Source organism: Rattus norvegicus, chromosome 15 (genome assembly GCF_036323735.1).
Source record: "Rattus norvegicus strain BN/NHsdMcwi chromosome 15, GRCr8, whole genome shotgun sequence".
Classification (NCBI taxonomy): domain Eukaryota; kingdom Metazoa; phylum Chordata; class Mammalia; order Rodentia; family Muridae; genus Rattus; species Rattus norvegicus.
In genome coordinates, this window is record NC_086033.1 from 104703577 (window position 1) to 104721547 (window position 17971).

Sequence of the window (17971 nt, forward strand, 5' to 3'; positions counted from 1 at the left end):
GAAATTGTCATTCTTTTTTTCCTCCGCTGCTTTCCTCTCAGGCTCCTGGGCTAGTTTGGGTTGAGTTTTTATTTTCCCCGTGGGCCTCCTTTTCCTGATTCTGTGCCTGGCGACTTTGGTGGTCAGCTGAGTGCTGGGTGCTGTGAACTTGGCCCTGTGATGCTTGCTGCCTTTGTCTCCTCTGTGCTCTGCTGAGCTTGCTCTGGATGCAGTTACCAGGAAACCATTTGGACCTTTCATCTTAAACTCTAAAACTGGTTGGGTGGGATGCTTCTAAAGCCTGCCTCCTCATGGCTGTCTGCAGGCCCACAGAACCATGGGCTTTTCTAGCCTGGCTGGTGGGAGTCTATGCTATTCCTGGCTTCCTGCGAACCAGATATTATTATCCCCAATATGTCCTGGAGGCTTTTCTGGATTGGAGATGCCTCGGTCACACCAAGCATGAAGACCTCAATTCAGATCCCCAGAACCTACAGGAAACAAGGAATAGCACGTCAGTAATTCTAGCACTGAGGTGGGGTTGGGGATAAGGGGACAGGCAGATTCCTGAAACTCATCGAAACAGTCCATTGGTGAGCTCCAGATCTGTGAGAGAAACTGTCTCAAAAGTGGAGCTCGTGATTAAGGAAGACAACTGATAATGGTCTCCGATTGCACATGTGTGTGCCTGTGTGTGTGCATGCCCAAGTGTGTGTGTTTGTGCATACACAGGTATGCCTGTGTGTGTGTGTGTGAATGTCTCTCTGTGTGTGCACAGGTTCATACTTGTGTGTGTGCTTGTGTTTGCATGCGTATGTGCATGCGTGTGTGTGCATGTGTGTGTGTGTGTGTGAATGTCTCTGTGTGTATGCACAGGGGCACAGGTGTGTTGCATGTGTGTGCATGCCTGTGTGTGCACACAGGTGCATGTGTGTTCATGTGAGTGTGTGCATGTGCATGTGTGTCCCTTTAGCGCTCATATCCAACTTATCAGTAAGTCCCATTTGTTTTTAGATAATGAGGCAGAGAGACTAACTGCTTGATGCAGTGGGGACCAAACCTCCTCCTTTATAATGACCTGCTTCGATAGCTGAATTGTTCTATTCCTGTGACCAGATGAGGCTAGCTACTGAGTTCCATGCTGGCCAGGGCTACAGAGTGAGAATGTCTCAAACACAAATAGTGAAGAGCATCATAGTTAATCCTGCCTGGTAACACATCATGTAGAAACCCATTACTTTATTTCCTTGCTTTATTTAGGCTGTTGTAAAAATTTTATCACTGTCATAAAAACGTTAAGGTTAGCATTCATTGGATATACATTTTGTGTGCACAAATACATGTTTACCAGACACAGGTGACCAGACAGAGGAAGATGTGAAGGGACACCTCCAGCCCAGCTGTGCCAACACACCACCTGTAAATAAGAGTTGTGCCCTGGCCATCTTCAGTGATGACACATGCATGCACAAACACACACACACACACACACATGCACGTATACACACATACACACAGGTATACGTACATGCACAACATGCACACGAATGCACAGGCACACACATACATGCACAGACACATGCACACACATACACATGAATGCACAGACGCATACACACACATACACATGAATGCACAGACGCATACACACACATACACACGAATGCACAGGCACTCACACATGCACAGACATGTGCACACACATACATGTGTGTGTTTAGTGCTCGAAGTGGTATTCCCTTGTAATTTGCATTTTCAGCACAAATCATTCCCCACTGTCAGCATTTTCTTTGCCTTTGAAAATTTCTCTTTGTAAATACCTGTCACCCCGACATCATTTCTGCAGGCAGCGTCCGTCTCTCACTTTTCCTTTCACCACGAGGATTTTATTAACCTTGGTTCTGTCCTATGAGCAAAGAGAACCCCTTTCAACCGACCAGCAACTCAAGGACAGTTTTTAAAAAGCAGCGCATAGACTGTGTGCTTAGCTTGTGTTTTATTAATAAGGCCAGCTGTTCTTTCTCTGATTTGAACTCTATGCAGGGGGCATGAAGGTGAGAAAGAGCTAGGACGTGAGGATGAGGGGACCCAGTTCAGTCCTAGCTAGGCATTGGGATGGGTCATGTACCATGCATGGCTCAGTTTTCTCTCCTGGATCCCAGGAGTCCCTCTGGCTTGCTTCGAGGAGTAAATAACTTTAGGTAGTGTGGGAGGTATGACATAGCATGTATGTATGTAGATAACGTGTGGTAGTAGATAGTCTATGATATATAATAATCTATAAATCCCCCCATCGTCCCTCAAGGATTTTCTATTTTGTGTATAGACAACCACATACGTATTTCATTCAGCCACAAATGTGATCATTCATTAACTGCTCATTCGTTAAAAATCTTCAGAATGGGTAAATAGGATAAAAGCACACACAAGATTAAAAATTTTTAGTTTTAAAAAAATGTTTATTTTTATTGGTTTCGAACCACGAGTGGGTGTGTGTCTATGTGTGGGTATATGCACATGCGTGCAGGTACCCGCCTATGGACCCGACACACCAGATTCCCCGCAGCTGGAGTTACAGATGGTTGTTAACTGCCAGACATGGCACTAGGAACTGAACCTGGGTCTGCTGGAGCCCTGCACTCCTGACCCTTCCCAGCAGCTCTGAAAATTTATTGTTTTTAATTTTTTAACTCTTTTCCATTACCCTGAGCATTCATTCTACTGTTGATGGCTCCTTCCACCCGTCAGCCATTCAACTGAACCTGAGAAAGGGTGTTTTTACATGTTATATGTATATACGTGTTTCGCCTACATGTATGTAAGAGTACCACCTCTATGTAATGTGCACAGAGGCCAGAGAGGTGTCAGATCCCCTGGAACTGGAGTTACTGACTGTCATGCTATTGGGGAGTGAACCCAGGTCTTCCAAAAGAGCAGACAGTGTTCTTATCCACTGAGCCATCTCCAGCCCCTTACAAAGGTTTCAATGGCCATAGTATCTGCAGGCTGTACACTGGTGCATAGTATCTACAGGCTGTACAGTAGTGCATAGTATCTCCAGGCTGTACACTAGTGCATATCTGCAGGCTGTACATAGTGCATAGTATCTGCAGGCTGTACACTAGTGCATATCTGCAGGCTGTACACTGGTGCATAGTATCTACAGGCTATACAGTAGTGCATATCTGCAGGCTGTACAGTAGTGCATAGTATCTGCAGGCTGTACACTAGTGCATATCTGCAGGCTGTACACTGGTACATAGTATCTGCAGGCTGTACACTGGTGCATAGTATCTGCAGGCTTTACACTGGTGCATAGTATCTGCAGGCTGTACACTAGTGCATGGTATCTGCAGGCTGTACACTAGTGCATGGTATCTGCAGACTGTACACTAGTGCATAGTATCTGCAGGATATACACTAGTGCATGGTATCTGCAGGATATACACTAGTGCATGGTATCTGCAGGATATACACTAGTGCATAGTATCTGCAGGCTGTACACTAGTGCATGGCATCTGCAGGCTGTACACTAGTGCATAATATCTGCAGGCTGTACACTAGTGCATAGTATCTGAAGGCTGTACACTAGTGCATGGTATCTACAGGATATACACTAGTGCATAGTATCTGAAGGCTGTACACTAGTGTATGGTATCTGCAGGCTGTACACTAGTGTATGGTATCTGCAGGCTGTACACTAGTGCATGGTATCTGCAGGATATACACTAGTGCATAGTATCTGCAGGCTGTACACTAGTGCATAGTATCTGCAGGCTGTACACTAGTGCATTCTGTAAAAGCAAAGCCTGGAGCAGTGCGCATCTTCCAGAGCACCTGGGCTCAGTACCCAGCATGCATACAATGGCTCACAATTATCTAATACTCCAGTCCTAGGGGATCCAACACCTTCTTCTGGCTTCCAGGAGCACTGCACACATGTGGTGACCAGACATACATGCAGGTAAAATGCTCCAACACAGAAAACAATAAAATAAAAGATTTTAAAGGAGGCAGCACTGTGAAATGTTGTGTTCTAGAAGAAAAATATGCTCGCAACCTCATATTCTCAAAAATACTTTCAGTAGCTTGAAACGGTCTCAAGACCTTGCACATTCTCGCTGACATCTGACTCCATTTGCTTACTCCTCCTTAGGTGTGGCTGGATCTTCTGAAGCCCATTGTGAAGCAGATTCGAAGTGAGTATACCCTTCACACTCCCTGGTAACATTAACGGCAGTTGTAAGGCCAGGTGATTCCCATGTGAAGGTGTCTTTTTGTCTGTGACATGAATCCCTAGAGATACAGATTCCCTGTTCCCCCATGACAGCTTGTCATCACCCACTAATCCACAGACTATTAAAATAGGCAACTTCCGCCATTTCATACATAATCTTTTGGTAATCGAAACCTCTCCTGGAAATCAAATATCATCTTGATTAATGACTAATGCCTGCTATTAAGCCCTGGAATAATTGAGCTTGTCTCTTCTGTGCTGTTTGCTGTTTTTACTGCTCTGTGCTCAGGGGAAGGGTGGAGCCTTCTATTCTTGAAATAGACTCGAGGTTTTCTAATCTCCCTTTTCAGAGCCTGTGAAATCAGAATGCTAGCGTTGTCTGAGGAGAAAGTGCTTAATTGTGAGTGTGAGATTGCGTGTGCTTAAATGTGTGTCTGTGTGTGCGTGCATGCATGCGTATGTGTGGTGTGTGTGTGTGTGTGTGTGGTCTGTGTTATGTATGTGTCTGTGAGTGTGTATGTGTGTTCTATGTATGGTACATTATATGTCTGTGAGTGTATGTGTGTGGTGTATGTGCATGTGGTATGTGTGATATGTATGTGTCTATTTGAGTGTGTGCGTGTGTATGCCTGTGTGTGTGTTTTGTTTGTGGGGGGTCTTTGTATTATGTATGTGTCTGTGAGTGTGTGTGTGTGCTATGTATGTTATGTTATGTGTCTATGAGTGTGTGTGGTATGTATGTGTCTATTTGAGTATGTGTGTGTGTGTGGTGGGCGTGGTATGTGTGTCTGTGTGAGTGACTGTGTGTGTGTGTGTGTGTGTATGTGTGTGTGTGTGTGTGTGTGTGTGTGTGGTATGTAGGTATGGTATGTTTCTGTCTGTGAGTGTGTGTGGGGATGTGGTGTGTAGGGATGTGTATGTGCCCGTGCACATGTGTATGTGTTGTGGTGTGTGTATCTTATGAATAAGCAGAGCTCTAATGTGAGTCTGGCCTGCGTATTAGAAAGAAGAGCTTGAGGGGCCATGAAACAATAGGAAAGAGGAAGCTTGTGCTTTGCTCTCCATCTCCTGGCCCCTGAGCACCAGCTTTTCATTTTCTCTGCTTTGAGATGAGCTGTGTTCTCAAAGGTTGTCCCAGAAGGCCTAGATGGAGTCGACCAGAACTACAGGCTTTAGAAGCACCTGAAGCTGGCTCACCTGATGCCCTCACTCACAGTTCTCTAATTGAGAAACACCTCCAGGCCACTCTTACTGATTGCTGTGGGTGTAGAGACAGGCAACAAAGTGTCTTTGAGGCCCTCCTACAATTACATTTGATCTCCAGTCATTTACATTAAACAATGACTCACAGTAAATGAGAGTCCCTTGTTCCCCTAATGTTCCCAGGATACAATAAGAGAGCTGGGGTACACACTGCTGACAGCAGCCACCTCCTGCCCAACCAGTGCAGGTAACCAGGACCTTATGTTCATGCTTCTCTCTATGAATCCAGAAGACAGTCACTTATTCTTGTAGCGAAGCATGAGAGGCCCCCTTGTGGTAGGACAGCAGCCATGGTTGCAAAGTCATAACTGGATCAGGCCTGTTACAACCTCAGTGACTCCTCCCTGTGCTGCGACTGGCCCTGTATGACGAAGCTGTCACTTGGCATTGACAATAGCATTGTTCTAGCTTTGGGTCCCTCTGGACCTGAATAGCTTCCTGAGTAGAGAGAAAGGCAACGGCCTTTGTCTCTCTCATCCAACCATGGCTGTTCTCTCAATATCTGACTGATAGGAAAGGATGCACTTCTCGCCTTGTGCTCTGAGGCATTCCGCCTCTCCCTGAACTTCAGCCTGGCCTTGGAGCTGGTGCCACTGGTTCCCCTCATTTTTAGGGTTAACATGGGAATATCTTAGGATCCTTAGCCTCAGCATTTCTATGCTTTGTGTTAAAAGAAAAAAAAATGTATGTTTTGCACCATGTGCATGCAATGACCAATTAGGCCAGAAGAGGGTGCCAGATTGCCTGGGAGCAAAGTAATGAGCCTCTGTGTGGGTGCTGGGAATCAAACCCAGGTCCCCTGCTGGAGCAGCCAGTGCTCCTACCCACTGAGCCATCCTCCCTCTGGCCTCCATGCCTCGTCTTTTTCTTATCATTTGTATGAACACAGCCAACATCCTCACTTTAGAGTACCTTGCTTTTACTTTTTATTTCTACACTTAAACATGTGATCATAAACAATGTGTCCTGAAATCTCGTGTGTGTGTGTGTGTGTGTGTGTGTCTGTGTGTCTGTGTGTCTGTGTGTCTGTGTCTGTGTGTGCATGCACGAATGTCACTACCTCAGCTATGGAGGATGTGCTTGGCAGGCATGGAGGCCCCAGTTTTAACCCAGGCTGCTCCTCCCTCCCGTCCATCAGTCACTGAGGAGCTGTGTTACCCTCCTTCCACATGGCAGCCCCTCCGAGGCTGTTACATCCAACAGTCTGAAGTCTCACATTGCAGATCACTACAGTATACTCTGTTTGGCTTTCTGCTGAATCTGGAGTTCTCCATCACATGCTCCTCCATGCTCTTCCAGTCCCCAGCCGCTTCCCGGTTTTGTTGTGGGTCCCTGGAAATGTGCACGAGACTGTAAAGACAGACTAGGTGGTGGCGGCCATGCATTGTAGACAGCTGCCCACCCTAACCTGATGAACACTTTACATCTCCTCACCTCCTCCTCAGGTGACTCTATCTGTGGACAAAGGTAGCTTGTCTGCAATCACTGTCATCTGCCTTTAATCCCAGCCCCCAGGAGTCCGAGGCAGGCGGATCTCCATGAGTGCGAAGCCAGATGACATTATCTAATGAGATCCTGTGTAAAAGAGAACCACCAACAAATCAAAACCATCTGATTGGCTTCAATCGAATACAGCTGATTGGTTTAAAAGCATTGGTGAAGAGCACTGACTGCTCTTCCAGAGAGCCTGGCTTCAATTCCTAGGACCCCCATGGCAACCCACAACTGTCTGCAACCCCAGTTCCAGGAGGTCTGGCACCCTCACACACACATGCATGCAGACAGAACACCAATGCACTAAGCGAACACAAAAACAAACAGATAAATCAGGACCCGGGAGGCAGAGGCAGGCAGATCTCTGTGAGTTCCAGGCCAGCTTGGTCTACAGAGGGGTTCACGACAGCCAGAGCTGCAAGGAGAAACGTTGTCTCAGAAAACAAAGACAATCAACAAACCAAAATCACTTGGTGAAAAATACAGCTAATGATGAAAAATCCCAGAGGAAACAGAACAGATTTATGTAGTCCTGTGGACAGTTTCTTGGATGATGGTCTGTCACTAAGTTAGCAGCTGTGACCATTCTGGCTTGGTGGTGGTGGTGGTGGTGGTGGTGGTGGTGGTGGTGGTGGTGGTGGTGGTGGTGGTGGTGGTGGTGGTGGCGGCCGAACTCTGGAAAGCTTGGGTAACGTCAATGAGCCTCCGAAACTCTTTCTTGGGGACCTGGGAAGCACGGGTCACCACACACCTTACCGATGTTGTCATTTGTTTCAGGGCCGAAGCACGTGCTTGTTAAGTTTGTTGTGAAATTCTTCCCGCCCGACCACACCCAACTCCAGGAAGAACTCACCAGGTTAGTGGTTGTCAGCGGGGCGTTCTCACTAGAGTGTATAGAGGAAAAGCAGACAGGATTTATTTGACCATACCTGTTAAGTGCTACGGTTCCACCCTTCTCTTCCATCGATGCCTACAAGACGAAGGGGAGGGGACCATGTCTTGCTGCAGCCATGATTGGTTATGAAGTGAGGTGGCGTCATTTTCCATCCAGTGTTTGAAGACCTGCTTTTTCAGCTCAGCAATCCCATTCTTCGGCTTGACGTTAAACAAAATCAATCTGAAATTTTTTTAAAAATATATATACTTAATATATGTATATACATTATACACACACACACACTGAGGCTGTCTTCAGACACACCAGAAGAGATGGTTGTGAGCCACTATGTGGTTGCTGGGAATTGAACCCAGGACCTTTGGAAGAGCAGCCAGTGCTCTTAACCGCTGAGCCATCTCTCCTACCCCCCCAATCTGAGCTTTCTATACAGCCCCATCACTGTCCCCAGCACAGTTTGACGTCCAGGGAACCTGGGGTTGAGCCTCCCACACTCTCAAATTCCTGTGTAAGCAGAATTACCATGATGACGACTGTTGAGATTTTAGACATTTGTTGGTACTAGATGGTAAAGAGAGGTGTCAGGACAGGGGGCTTTAGGGGAGGCACATGCGGACAGGAGCCCAGCACAGAGCTGGCTGCCATTAGCAGGACGAAAGTCCGTCTAGGTTTGCAGTTAGGATGGAGACCCTCCAGGAATAGCAGGCGTCCCGTTTTCTATAGATAAAGTTGCACTCTGAGGCTTAGTGGAGCGGTATTCCTTTCTGACTGTTGATGTGCACATTCAGTGGTCAGCAGTCTGGACACTAGTGCCCAGGCTTCAAAGAGAGAGAAGACCCGACTTGGGGGTGCACGGTGGAAGCAGTAACCAGGGGCTCCTTCTATAAGAAATTCCCAGCTTTTCCCTTTCGTCTCATTTACATGTATTGAGTGTGTTGCATGTATTACCACATGTGTGTCTAGTGCCCCTCAGAGGCCAGTAGAGGACATCAGATCGCCCAGAACTGGAGTTAAGATTGTGAGCTGCTGTGTGGATGCTGAGATCTGAACCCAAGGCCTCTGGAACAGCAAGCGCTCTTAACCACTGAGACATTTCTTAGCCCCACCCCACCCCCACCCCCGACTTTCCTTGTGGCAAAGCTCAGAATTAATCCTCTTGTGCTGGTGAATGGAGCCACACTTGAATTTCCCCTTTTCTCTCTGTGTCTGCCTATCTTCAGTAGGGTCATTTCCCGTTCTCAGTCAAAAGATTCTACTAGAATTCTGTTGCAGACCGCCTGCAAAAGTCCCGCTTGAGTGGCGGGGAAACTAAGTTAATTTTACTAAGAGTAGAAAGACTATGAGGACCTTCCAAATGAAACAAGTCAAACAGTCGATGTTTTGCAGAGTTCGAAGCAGAGGGAGCGTGCGTGCGCACGCGCCTGGGATGTGGGCCTGTAGTCTCCTGAACCGAAGGTTCTCCGGTTGTTCCTCTGGAAGCTTTTTGTGCTACCGTTTACATTTAGCCGAATTTAGTGCCTCCTGAGTAAGCCTGCGCCCTGGCTCCCGTGGGCTTGATTGGAATCGCTTCCATTTATAGCACCAAAGGTGTCGCTAAGTCTCTGGAAGCAAGAACAGCCAGTACGTTCTGCTTACAGCTCCTGTGGTTAGGAAAGGCCACGGTTTCTCATGTTACCCCAAGCCTAGGAGAGACTAATCATGGCCAGAAGAAAAGCACGTCTCCTCCACATTCGTGTATACACTTCCAAGGCCCTCTTTTGTCACCCAATACCCGCAAAGCCTGTTAGACCCTGGCCGGAAATAATGTCCCAGAACATTGCTCTATAGACACAGGACCTTGTGTTTGAGTTTATAAATTATTCAAAGTGCAATGCTTTTATAACGTAAAGCCCTGCCAGTTCAGAATTAAGGCCCATAGCTCTGTGAAGTCTTGGGTTCGGTGAGCAGGGACTGCCTGATCCAGAACCATGAGGCCGGCTCTTCCCCCAGGAACCACTGTGCTCCTGAACAGGTTGGTTCTTGTTCCTACTTTCCTTGCCTTGTTGTCTTGTGGGAGGTGGGCAGCAGGTAGTGGAGGCAGAACAGGAAGGAGGTTGCGAAGGTCACCGCTGTCAGTCACCAGCTCCCCAGTGTCATCGGGATTTATTTTCTGCCGACTACACAATGATCACGTTTTTTTGGTTCTTCTATTATTATCATTATCATTATCATTATTATTATTATTATTATTATTTGCATTTTAGTTGTTAATAATGAACTGCCTTAAGCAATTTAAAGGAGATTGGTTATTATTATTATTTTTTTTTTTTTGGTTCTTTTTTTCGGAGCTGGGGACCGAACCCAGGGCCTTGCGCTTCCTAGGTAAGCGCTCTACCACTGAGCTAAATCCCCAGCCCCGGTTATTATTTTTTAATGCTAATATTTGTGATTGAATTGTTCCAGTTTCGTCCTCCCATGGATTATCTGTCTGATAAATCTGTCCTTTGATAGTCTCACACTTGTGTATGATGGGCATTCTGACCACTCTTCCCCTCTCCTCTTGCATCCATCCTACCCGTCAGCCCACAACCCTGGGTCCCTTTTCCACATTCACGTCACTTGGTTGGTTGGTTTGTTCTGTGTGTATGAACAAGGCGGAGAGCCACTGAGTTTAACCACTGCTGTCTGTGGGTTTGGAGCAGTCCATCATCTATGGTGAGCCTGGTGGACTCAACACTGAGTCCCATCTAGTTGTTATGGAAACCTCTGGTAGGTACTCTTGACAGCCCTTTTCTTTTAAATGAATGAAAACCACAAACAACTTAGAGCTGAGGTGTAGCTGAGTAGCAGAGCACTTGTCTAGGAAATTGGTTGGTTCCTCTTCTGTTAACTAGCAAATCTGTTTCTCTTCTATCGACTTGTCTAGCAAATCTGTTTCTCTTCTATCGACTTGTCTAGCAAATCTGTTTCTCTTCTATTGACTTGTCTAGCAAATCTGTTTCTCTTCTGTTGACTTGTCTAGCAAATTGCTACTCTTCTATTGAAGTAAAAAAAGTGCCAGGACCATGACCAAGGCACCAGTGACCGTGGAGGCTCACAGAAGAGTTCACTTGGGATCATGACTCCAGATGGTTAGAGGCCATGTTAGCCGAGCAGAGACTACAGGTTGCTGGTGGTGGCTGAACGGCCAGCTCAGAGCTCACATCTTAAAGCACGAGCATGAAGCCAAAATGGTGAACTTGGAAAGTCAGGAGTCTTTAAACTGTCAGAACCCACCCCCAGGGACATACTCCCTCCACAAAGCCATACTTCCTAAACCTCCCCAACTGTGCCTGGAATTGGCGACACCATGAACTGCTGACCAAATGCTCAAATATCTGAGACTGTGGGGGACATTCTCATCCAAACACCACAGCCACCATGTGTGACACCCAAGGTTCCATCCCAATGCCATAAAACCATAATAAACCAGTCTTCTGTTTCACAAAGTAGCAACTGTACTTTATAAAAAGAAAGAAAACACTTAAGAACATAGAAATAGTTCATCTGGTCAGGTATCACATTAGCATGATATCCGTTCTGATCTTATATATATGCACATGTACTTTACATGTTACATAATGCCTTCGCCGAACTCAAATTTCCCTGCTCTTCACCCTGGCCCCCAACTCTCTTCTCTGTGTTTTCTACCTTAAGATTGAGCGTGATGACGCATGGCCCTAATCAACACTTGGGAGGCAGAGGCAGGCAGATCTCTATACGTTCAAGCCTAGCCTAGTCTGCATAGCGAATTCCAGGCCATCCAAGGCTACTATCACTTAGTGACCTGTTACGCTAATGGGACTCATCCTGGGCTTCTCCCAGACCAGCATGGTTCTTCAGTTCTCCTCACTACGCTGTTCCTGGACTATAAAACACCACGTCTCCTAGATTTGTCTCCTTGCCTCCTCTTGCTGTTCTGCTTGTTCTTCCAAACTTGTGTATTCTTTTTTTTTTTAAGATTTATTAATTTATTATGTATAAGTACACTGTAACTATCTTCAGATACACCAGAAGAGGGCATCAGATCTCATTACAGATGGTTGTGAGCCACCATGTGGTTGCTGGGAATTGAACTCAGGACCTCTGGAAGAGTAGTCGGGTGCTCTTAACCGCTGAGCCATCTCTCAGCCCCCAAACTTGTGTATTCTTAAGACCTGGAAGTTTGTTCTAAGATCTCTGTGGATGCAATGGAACAGTTTGACCAGAATCTATTCTAAGCAACTTGTTCTATACATCACTAACACAATGCTGAGACTGTGAAGTAGAAAGAAGATGTGACACTCTTCCATAGGATATAATGTCCTTAACATCCAGCTTCCTATACAAAGGATTTCTTTTAAACTGGCTGACTCTCCTCGCCAGAGTGGCTTTCTTTAGAGGCTGTTGAGAGTGGGTTCTGTTCCTGTTACTCCCTCTCAGGTCCTGTCAAGTCAGACTCCGCCGTCTGCTCGGACTCTGTGTACACTAATGCTAATTTGCCTTCAGCCATCACCTTTGTAGGTGTCATTATACATACATGAATACATATATGCATGCCTATATACATACATGTACACAGTGTGTCTTGATTGTAACTACCCAAGCATCTCCCTTGTACTCCGCCAGCATCCTCAAATATAGCCCCTTCCCTCCTTATATCCTCTTGGGGTTTCTGGTTCTGTTTTTGTTTGGGGTTGGCAAAAACAAACAAACAAATAACCAGGAGAGATGGTTCAGTGATTAAGAGCACTGACTGCTCTTCCAGAGGTCCCAAGTTCAATTCCCAGCAACCACATGGTGGCTCGCAACCATCTGTAATGGGATCCGATGCTCTTTTCTGACATGTCTGAAGACAGCAACACTGTACTCACATACATAAATAATTCTGTAAAGAAAAGAAGAGACAAAAATGTCACTGGATCCGGTTAGTGCTGCCCGCTGAGATGGTGACTGAGCCTGCTGCCTTGACCTTGTGCAGGTGGCAGGGTCTGCAGTGAGTGGATTAGTGGAACGGCCATGCCATGTCCAAAATCAGCATTTCATAGCTCTCTTCCCCATCCTCTGACTCTTAAATTCTTTCTGACCCCTCTACTGTGGTGTTCCCTGAGCCTTGGTGTGGGGACGATATCAATGTCCCCTTTCGGGCGACTGCTCCTTGACCCACTTATCTTCGTCAGTTTGACCAGCTGAGCCTCTGCATTGCTGCCCACTGCAGAAGGAGGCTTCTCTTGCCAAGGCCGAGGAGAACCATGTGTATAAGCAAATGTTTAGGAAGCATTTTTATGACACATCCATTTAGCAGAACAGCAGTAGCAGTTTCCCTTCTAGGACCTGTGACTCCCAGGCCACAGGCTTTCGGTCAGGTTTGCAGTTATAGGCATTCATTCCCTCCTGGGACGCAGGCTTCAGAGGGAATTCACTTACTTACTCCCACAACCTTCATGCCACTCACGCACCAGCCGGTGACCTAGTTTAGGGCTGTAGAATGTGATGTGTCCAATTCTTTTGTTCTTCACCAACCTTCAGTCGCTGTGGACTCGTTGATTTTATTAATTCATAATTTATTAATTCATAAGTATAATCCAGTATACTTTGGTTCATTTCAATCACTTTTGTCGTGGTCAGGTTGTCACGGGTTTGGCTTTGGAGGCCCCTTCAAGGCCTCTTGTGATACAGCGTATTTAAGAGGGCTCGCCTCCATTTAAAACTAGCAATTCTAAGCCCTTCAGCGCCCTTGCAGATTCTATAGGCTTTCTCTTCACGTGGCTTCACCTACCTTTCTTCACTTTCTTACTATGCGTTCAGACTGTCGAGGAAGCCTACTTTGAACACCAACACTGCAGCTCCTTTGCGTGACCTCCATCTCTGTTGACCTTTGCAGGTACCTGTTCGCCCTGCAGGTGAAGCAGGACTTGGCTCAAGGCAGGCTGACGTGTAACGACACCAGCGCGGCTCTCTTGATCTCGCACATCGTACAATGTAAGTTCCTTGCCGTGCCTCTGGGAATCGGGTTGGCATCAGCACAATGGTCTGATTGATGAGAAGTCACAGGAAGAACATCTGTGGTTTTTTTGCTGTTACGATGGATACCCCCGGTAGAGCACATCCTTTGACATTAACTTAGAACCTAGGACTTCCATGTTCTGGCGATATTTGGTTTTTTTTTTTTAAAGGACAAATACAGAGTGTCACCTCAGCGTCTCGCAAAGAGAAGCTTAGGTGGACAGTGGACAAGCTCACCACGTCTGCTTTGTCTCCTTCTTGGATTTGGTGTACATCGCTGGGTGCGAGTCCTTAGTGTTAGGACACAAAGCTCCTGTAGGTGTCACTTAAGTCTCCTACAAAACTTAGAACCTAGCTTCATTGCCCCGATAGTCTCATGTCAGGCTTGCCCAGTCACTAAAATGTTTCCCCAGATCAGTGTGTGTCTTCAGTGCCCTCTGTAGCATTGAAGAATCTGATTCGCCTCCGGCACCTGTGCCCACTGAGGGCCAACAAGAGAATTCCACCCTTGTTTTCGAGGTCAGATCTTTCTGTCGTTGGTGACTGCTATATACTCCCCCCTCACGTGCCGCTGACGTGCTGGAGCACACTGTGATGTGTGTGGTAGAGAGGACCCCTGTGGTGTATGAGCTGCACTTGGGCGTGACTCTGCGTGCATGAATCAACGGTGTGTACTCAACAGCACACCCCTAGATAGAACCACATGGAGGGAACGGTCGGCCCGTGCAAATGTCTCCTTTTTTCCAGAGTCTGGCCCCAGAGTTCCCTTCAGGGCAGCATGCAGTGACTGCTAATTCTTTGTCCACAGAAACTCTGTAAATCGTGATTATCCTTTCTAGGGACTTTACTTTTTTAAGTTTACGTGTATTTTATGTATATGTTGCATGTGTGTAGGTGCCCATACATGCCAATAGATGGCATAAGACTAGCTGGGTTATATAGGTGGTTGGTGAGCCTCCTGATGTGAGATCTGAACTTAGATCCTCTGGAAGAACGAAGAGTGTCCTTAACCACTGAACCATCTCTCCAGCCTCCATTTATTTTTATTTTATGAGTGTTCACCTCCATGCATACACGCACACCATAGACTAGATTACCCACAGAGGTACCAGGGCTGCACAGGGCTCCTTGGAACTGAGTTACAGGTGCTTGCAAGCTGCCGTTCGAGCTCTGGGCACTGAGCCCAGGTCCTCTGCAAGGGCAGTAAGTGCTCTTAACCACCGTGTCATCTCTCCAGCCTGAATAACAGGAATCAGTTGTGCTTTCTCAAGACCAGATAGAAGGAACTGTAGAAAGAAATCAAAGCTTCCATTCAGGCAGCCGATAACAATGTCTGTAGGCCAGGGCAGCCTTCAGCTCTGTGCACTATTCTCTGTGACGGAATGAAAATTCAATCCAGAAAAGGTAGGTAGGAAACACCGTCACCCACTCGTCGTGGCAGAGGAAACCAGTAAGTGAAGTTCATCCAGATGTTGCCCGATGAGTTTACATAGCTTAGTGCAAGACAGGCAGTCTCAGTGTGGCATGGGGCAGCATAGAGTCCATGCTTGATGACAGTGGGTGAGTGGATCAGATGTGGCAGACTGCTTTGCATGATTGAACAGAAAGTAGCTCTTCCAGCAGCACACGCTTGCTTCCCTGAGCGGCAGGATCATTACACTTCTTTCTGGTAGTTTGTTACACAGGTAATCAGATGCACAGGAAAGGCATGCCTCCCAGGAGTCTGACAGACCTGCACTCAGTGGTGCCCTTAGGCACAATTGGTTGTTCTTTCAAACCTAGGGCCTGATGTGGGCACAGAACAGCAAGTTCATTGCCTAACATGTGTCGAGGTTGCAGAAGAAAGCACATTGTGTTGCCTGTGGGTAAGAAAGAACTGTGCACTTACAGTCTCCCCTGTTATTTCTAGACAATATAAGAAACTGGATAAACGCTTAAGGTAAAATACCACCACCACATTAAATTGTTCACCTTTCCTCCCACTGACATCCCTTCTTTGATAACAATTCAGGTTTTTACACGACTAGCAAGTCCGTGTAAGAGTTTCATCAGTTAACTCCTAGGTATGTTTATACTGAGTCATCGACAATCACCCACGTGTGTAGAATTTACTACTGAGAAGAGAGAGAGAGAGGACTCACTCCCAGTGCCCTGTAGCACACTGGATGGGTGAGCTGGATACCTCAACAGTGGTTGGACAGAATTTGTGTCTCAGAAATGGTGAAGGCTAAGTTTATCGTTCAACAATGACCTGATGGTTTCTGTGGTGACAATTTTTTTTTTTTGAGTTTTGATTCTTTAACAAACACAGATATATTAAGAGTACATTTTCATTTTAACTCTGGGCGTAGGATATGGGACTGCTTCAAATTGTCCACAGCAGCTCACTATGATTTGCCTCAGTCTCTAGCAGGAACATGATTTTGTCAGCTGCAGATAGTTTCTGTGATGGTGTGATATTTAGAATTCTGGGGACTTTTCAGAGGATATATAAACGCCAGGACCCTGAGAGGTAAGGTGGGTTATTGGTTGGTTCTTGTTGGTCATGGTTTGTTAAGTAGCCATGCACAAAGTCGTGCAAAAAAACAACAACAAGAAGAAATTAGATCCTGCCAGTGAAGATCAAACTTGCCCCAAGGAACTTGGCACGCCAGTCAGCAGGAAGTAGTCTAACAGCCATGTTGCCCCCATTCAGGGATCTCTTTCCTTCCCCCTCTATCCTGTTTTCTGTTGTATCTAGTTAGAGGGTTGAAAAGGCAGACTAAAGGTGTGGAGAAAGGCAGAGGAAAGAAGAACCCATAAAGTAGCAGGAGAGCTGCTACAATGTCACTATGAATTGCATATTGTATCAAAACACCATACAGTTCCCTTTTACATGTGTATGGACAACATTAAATCAGAAAAGAAACAAAAGTGTGTGTGTGACTAAAAGACGGATAAGTCTAAAGTTTTCTTCATAACTAGCATGAAGGAGCAGTAGAAGTCACCTTCCACATGGCTCTAATTGTGAATTAAGGTCACATCCCACTCTGAGGTGGTGGCTGAACTCGGTCCCCACCAGCTGTGCTCACCTGATGTTACCAGTCCTTGTTGTACTTGCTGCCCAGGGACTGTAACACATTCTGAACAGTTTATCCTATGTGGCCCATTTTTCTTTGTTTCTTTGTAGCTGAGATTGGGGATTTCGACGAAGCTTTGGACAGAGAACACTTAGCAAAAAATAAGTATGTACCTCAACAGGATGCACTAGAAGACAAAATCGTGGAGTTCCACCACAGCCACATGTGAGTTGTGTAGGGATCCCTCCTGTTCCCCAGCAGCTGTTGTCTGCCTCCCGGCACAGAGAGGTGCATGAGCTCAAGTACACACACCTCCGTGTTATGTGACACAGAAGAAAGGCTGAAGGAAGAAGTTCAGGTTTTCCCCGGGGTGTTGTGGTCCATTCTGAACTCTTAAAAAATGCAGAGACGGTGTTGGGGATTTAGCTCAGTGGTAGAGCGCTTGCCTAGCAAACGCAAGGCCCTGGGTTCAGTCCCCAGCTCCAAAAAAAAGAAAAAGAAAAAAAATGCAGAGACAAGGGGTTGAGTTCCTAGCTGTGAGACAGAGTAACCCGAGAACATAGAGGAGAGGGTAAGGCTTGCAGACCATTGGACAGTCGCCCTAACCAAGCCTGGGGAGGTATGTCAAACCAGGCACAGGGTTAAATATAGGTAGACTTCAGAGCTTTTGTGATAGCCCCAGTTTGGAGCCTTTGTTTGGATGGAGAGAACATCCTCAAAGGACACTCAGCGCCTCCCTTCCCTCTGTGGCTCAGAGGCAGGCATTTGCACCTGGCACTAGAAGAAACCCAGTTAGCGTTCTGCTCTCAAGTTCAGCTTACTTTAACTGGCTGAAAACTTGCCTGACACAGAGGTGTTTCACTTTGACGTGACCTAGAGGAAACCAAGATTCTGTGGAGCTGGCTGGGTTGGAGATAGACCTTGAGGTTTTGTGTTACCTGGTAATAGGGCTTTTGTCCTCGATGTGCGGCTCTGGGGTTAACAAGTGGAGGTGGGTGTCATCTGATCGCACAGCCTGTGGCTTGCCTTCAAATGCCTTTT

General features: G+C 46.5%; 1 protein-coding gene across 4 annotated transcripts in view; it reads left to right on the top strand.

The window, feature by feature from the left end:
* Farp1 (FERM, ARH/RhoGEF and pleckstrin domain protein 1) overlaps positions 1 to 17971 on the top strand; it is a 238953-nt gene that overhangs the window by 172381 nt on the left and 48601 nt on the right. For all 4 annotated transcript variants that reach the window (XM_017599720.3, XM_006252472.5, XM_006252475.5 and 1 more), the window contains 4 exons: positions 4136 to 4178; positions 7751 to 7829; positions 13750 to 13847; positions 17041 to 17155. In XM_017599720.3, coding sequence (XP_017455209.1) covers positions 4136 to 4178; positions 7751 to 7829; positions 13750 to 13847; positions 17041 to 17155 — 335 coding nt within the window. The remainder of the gene's footprint in view (positions 1 to 4135; positions 4179 to 7750; positions 7830 to 13749; positions 13848 to 17040; positions 17156 to 17971) is intronic.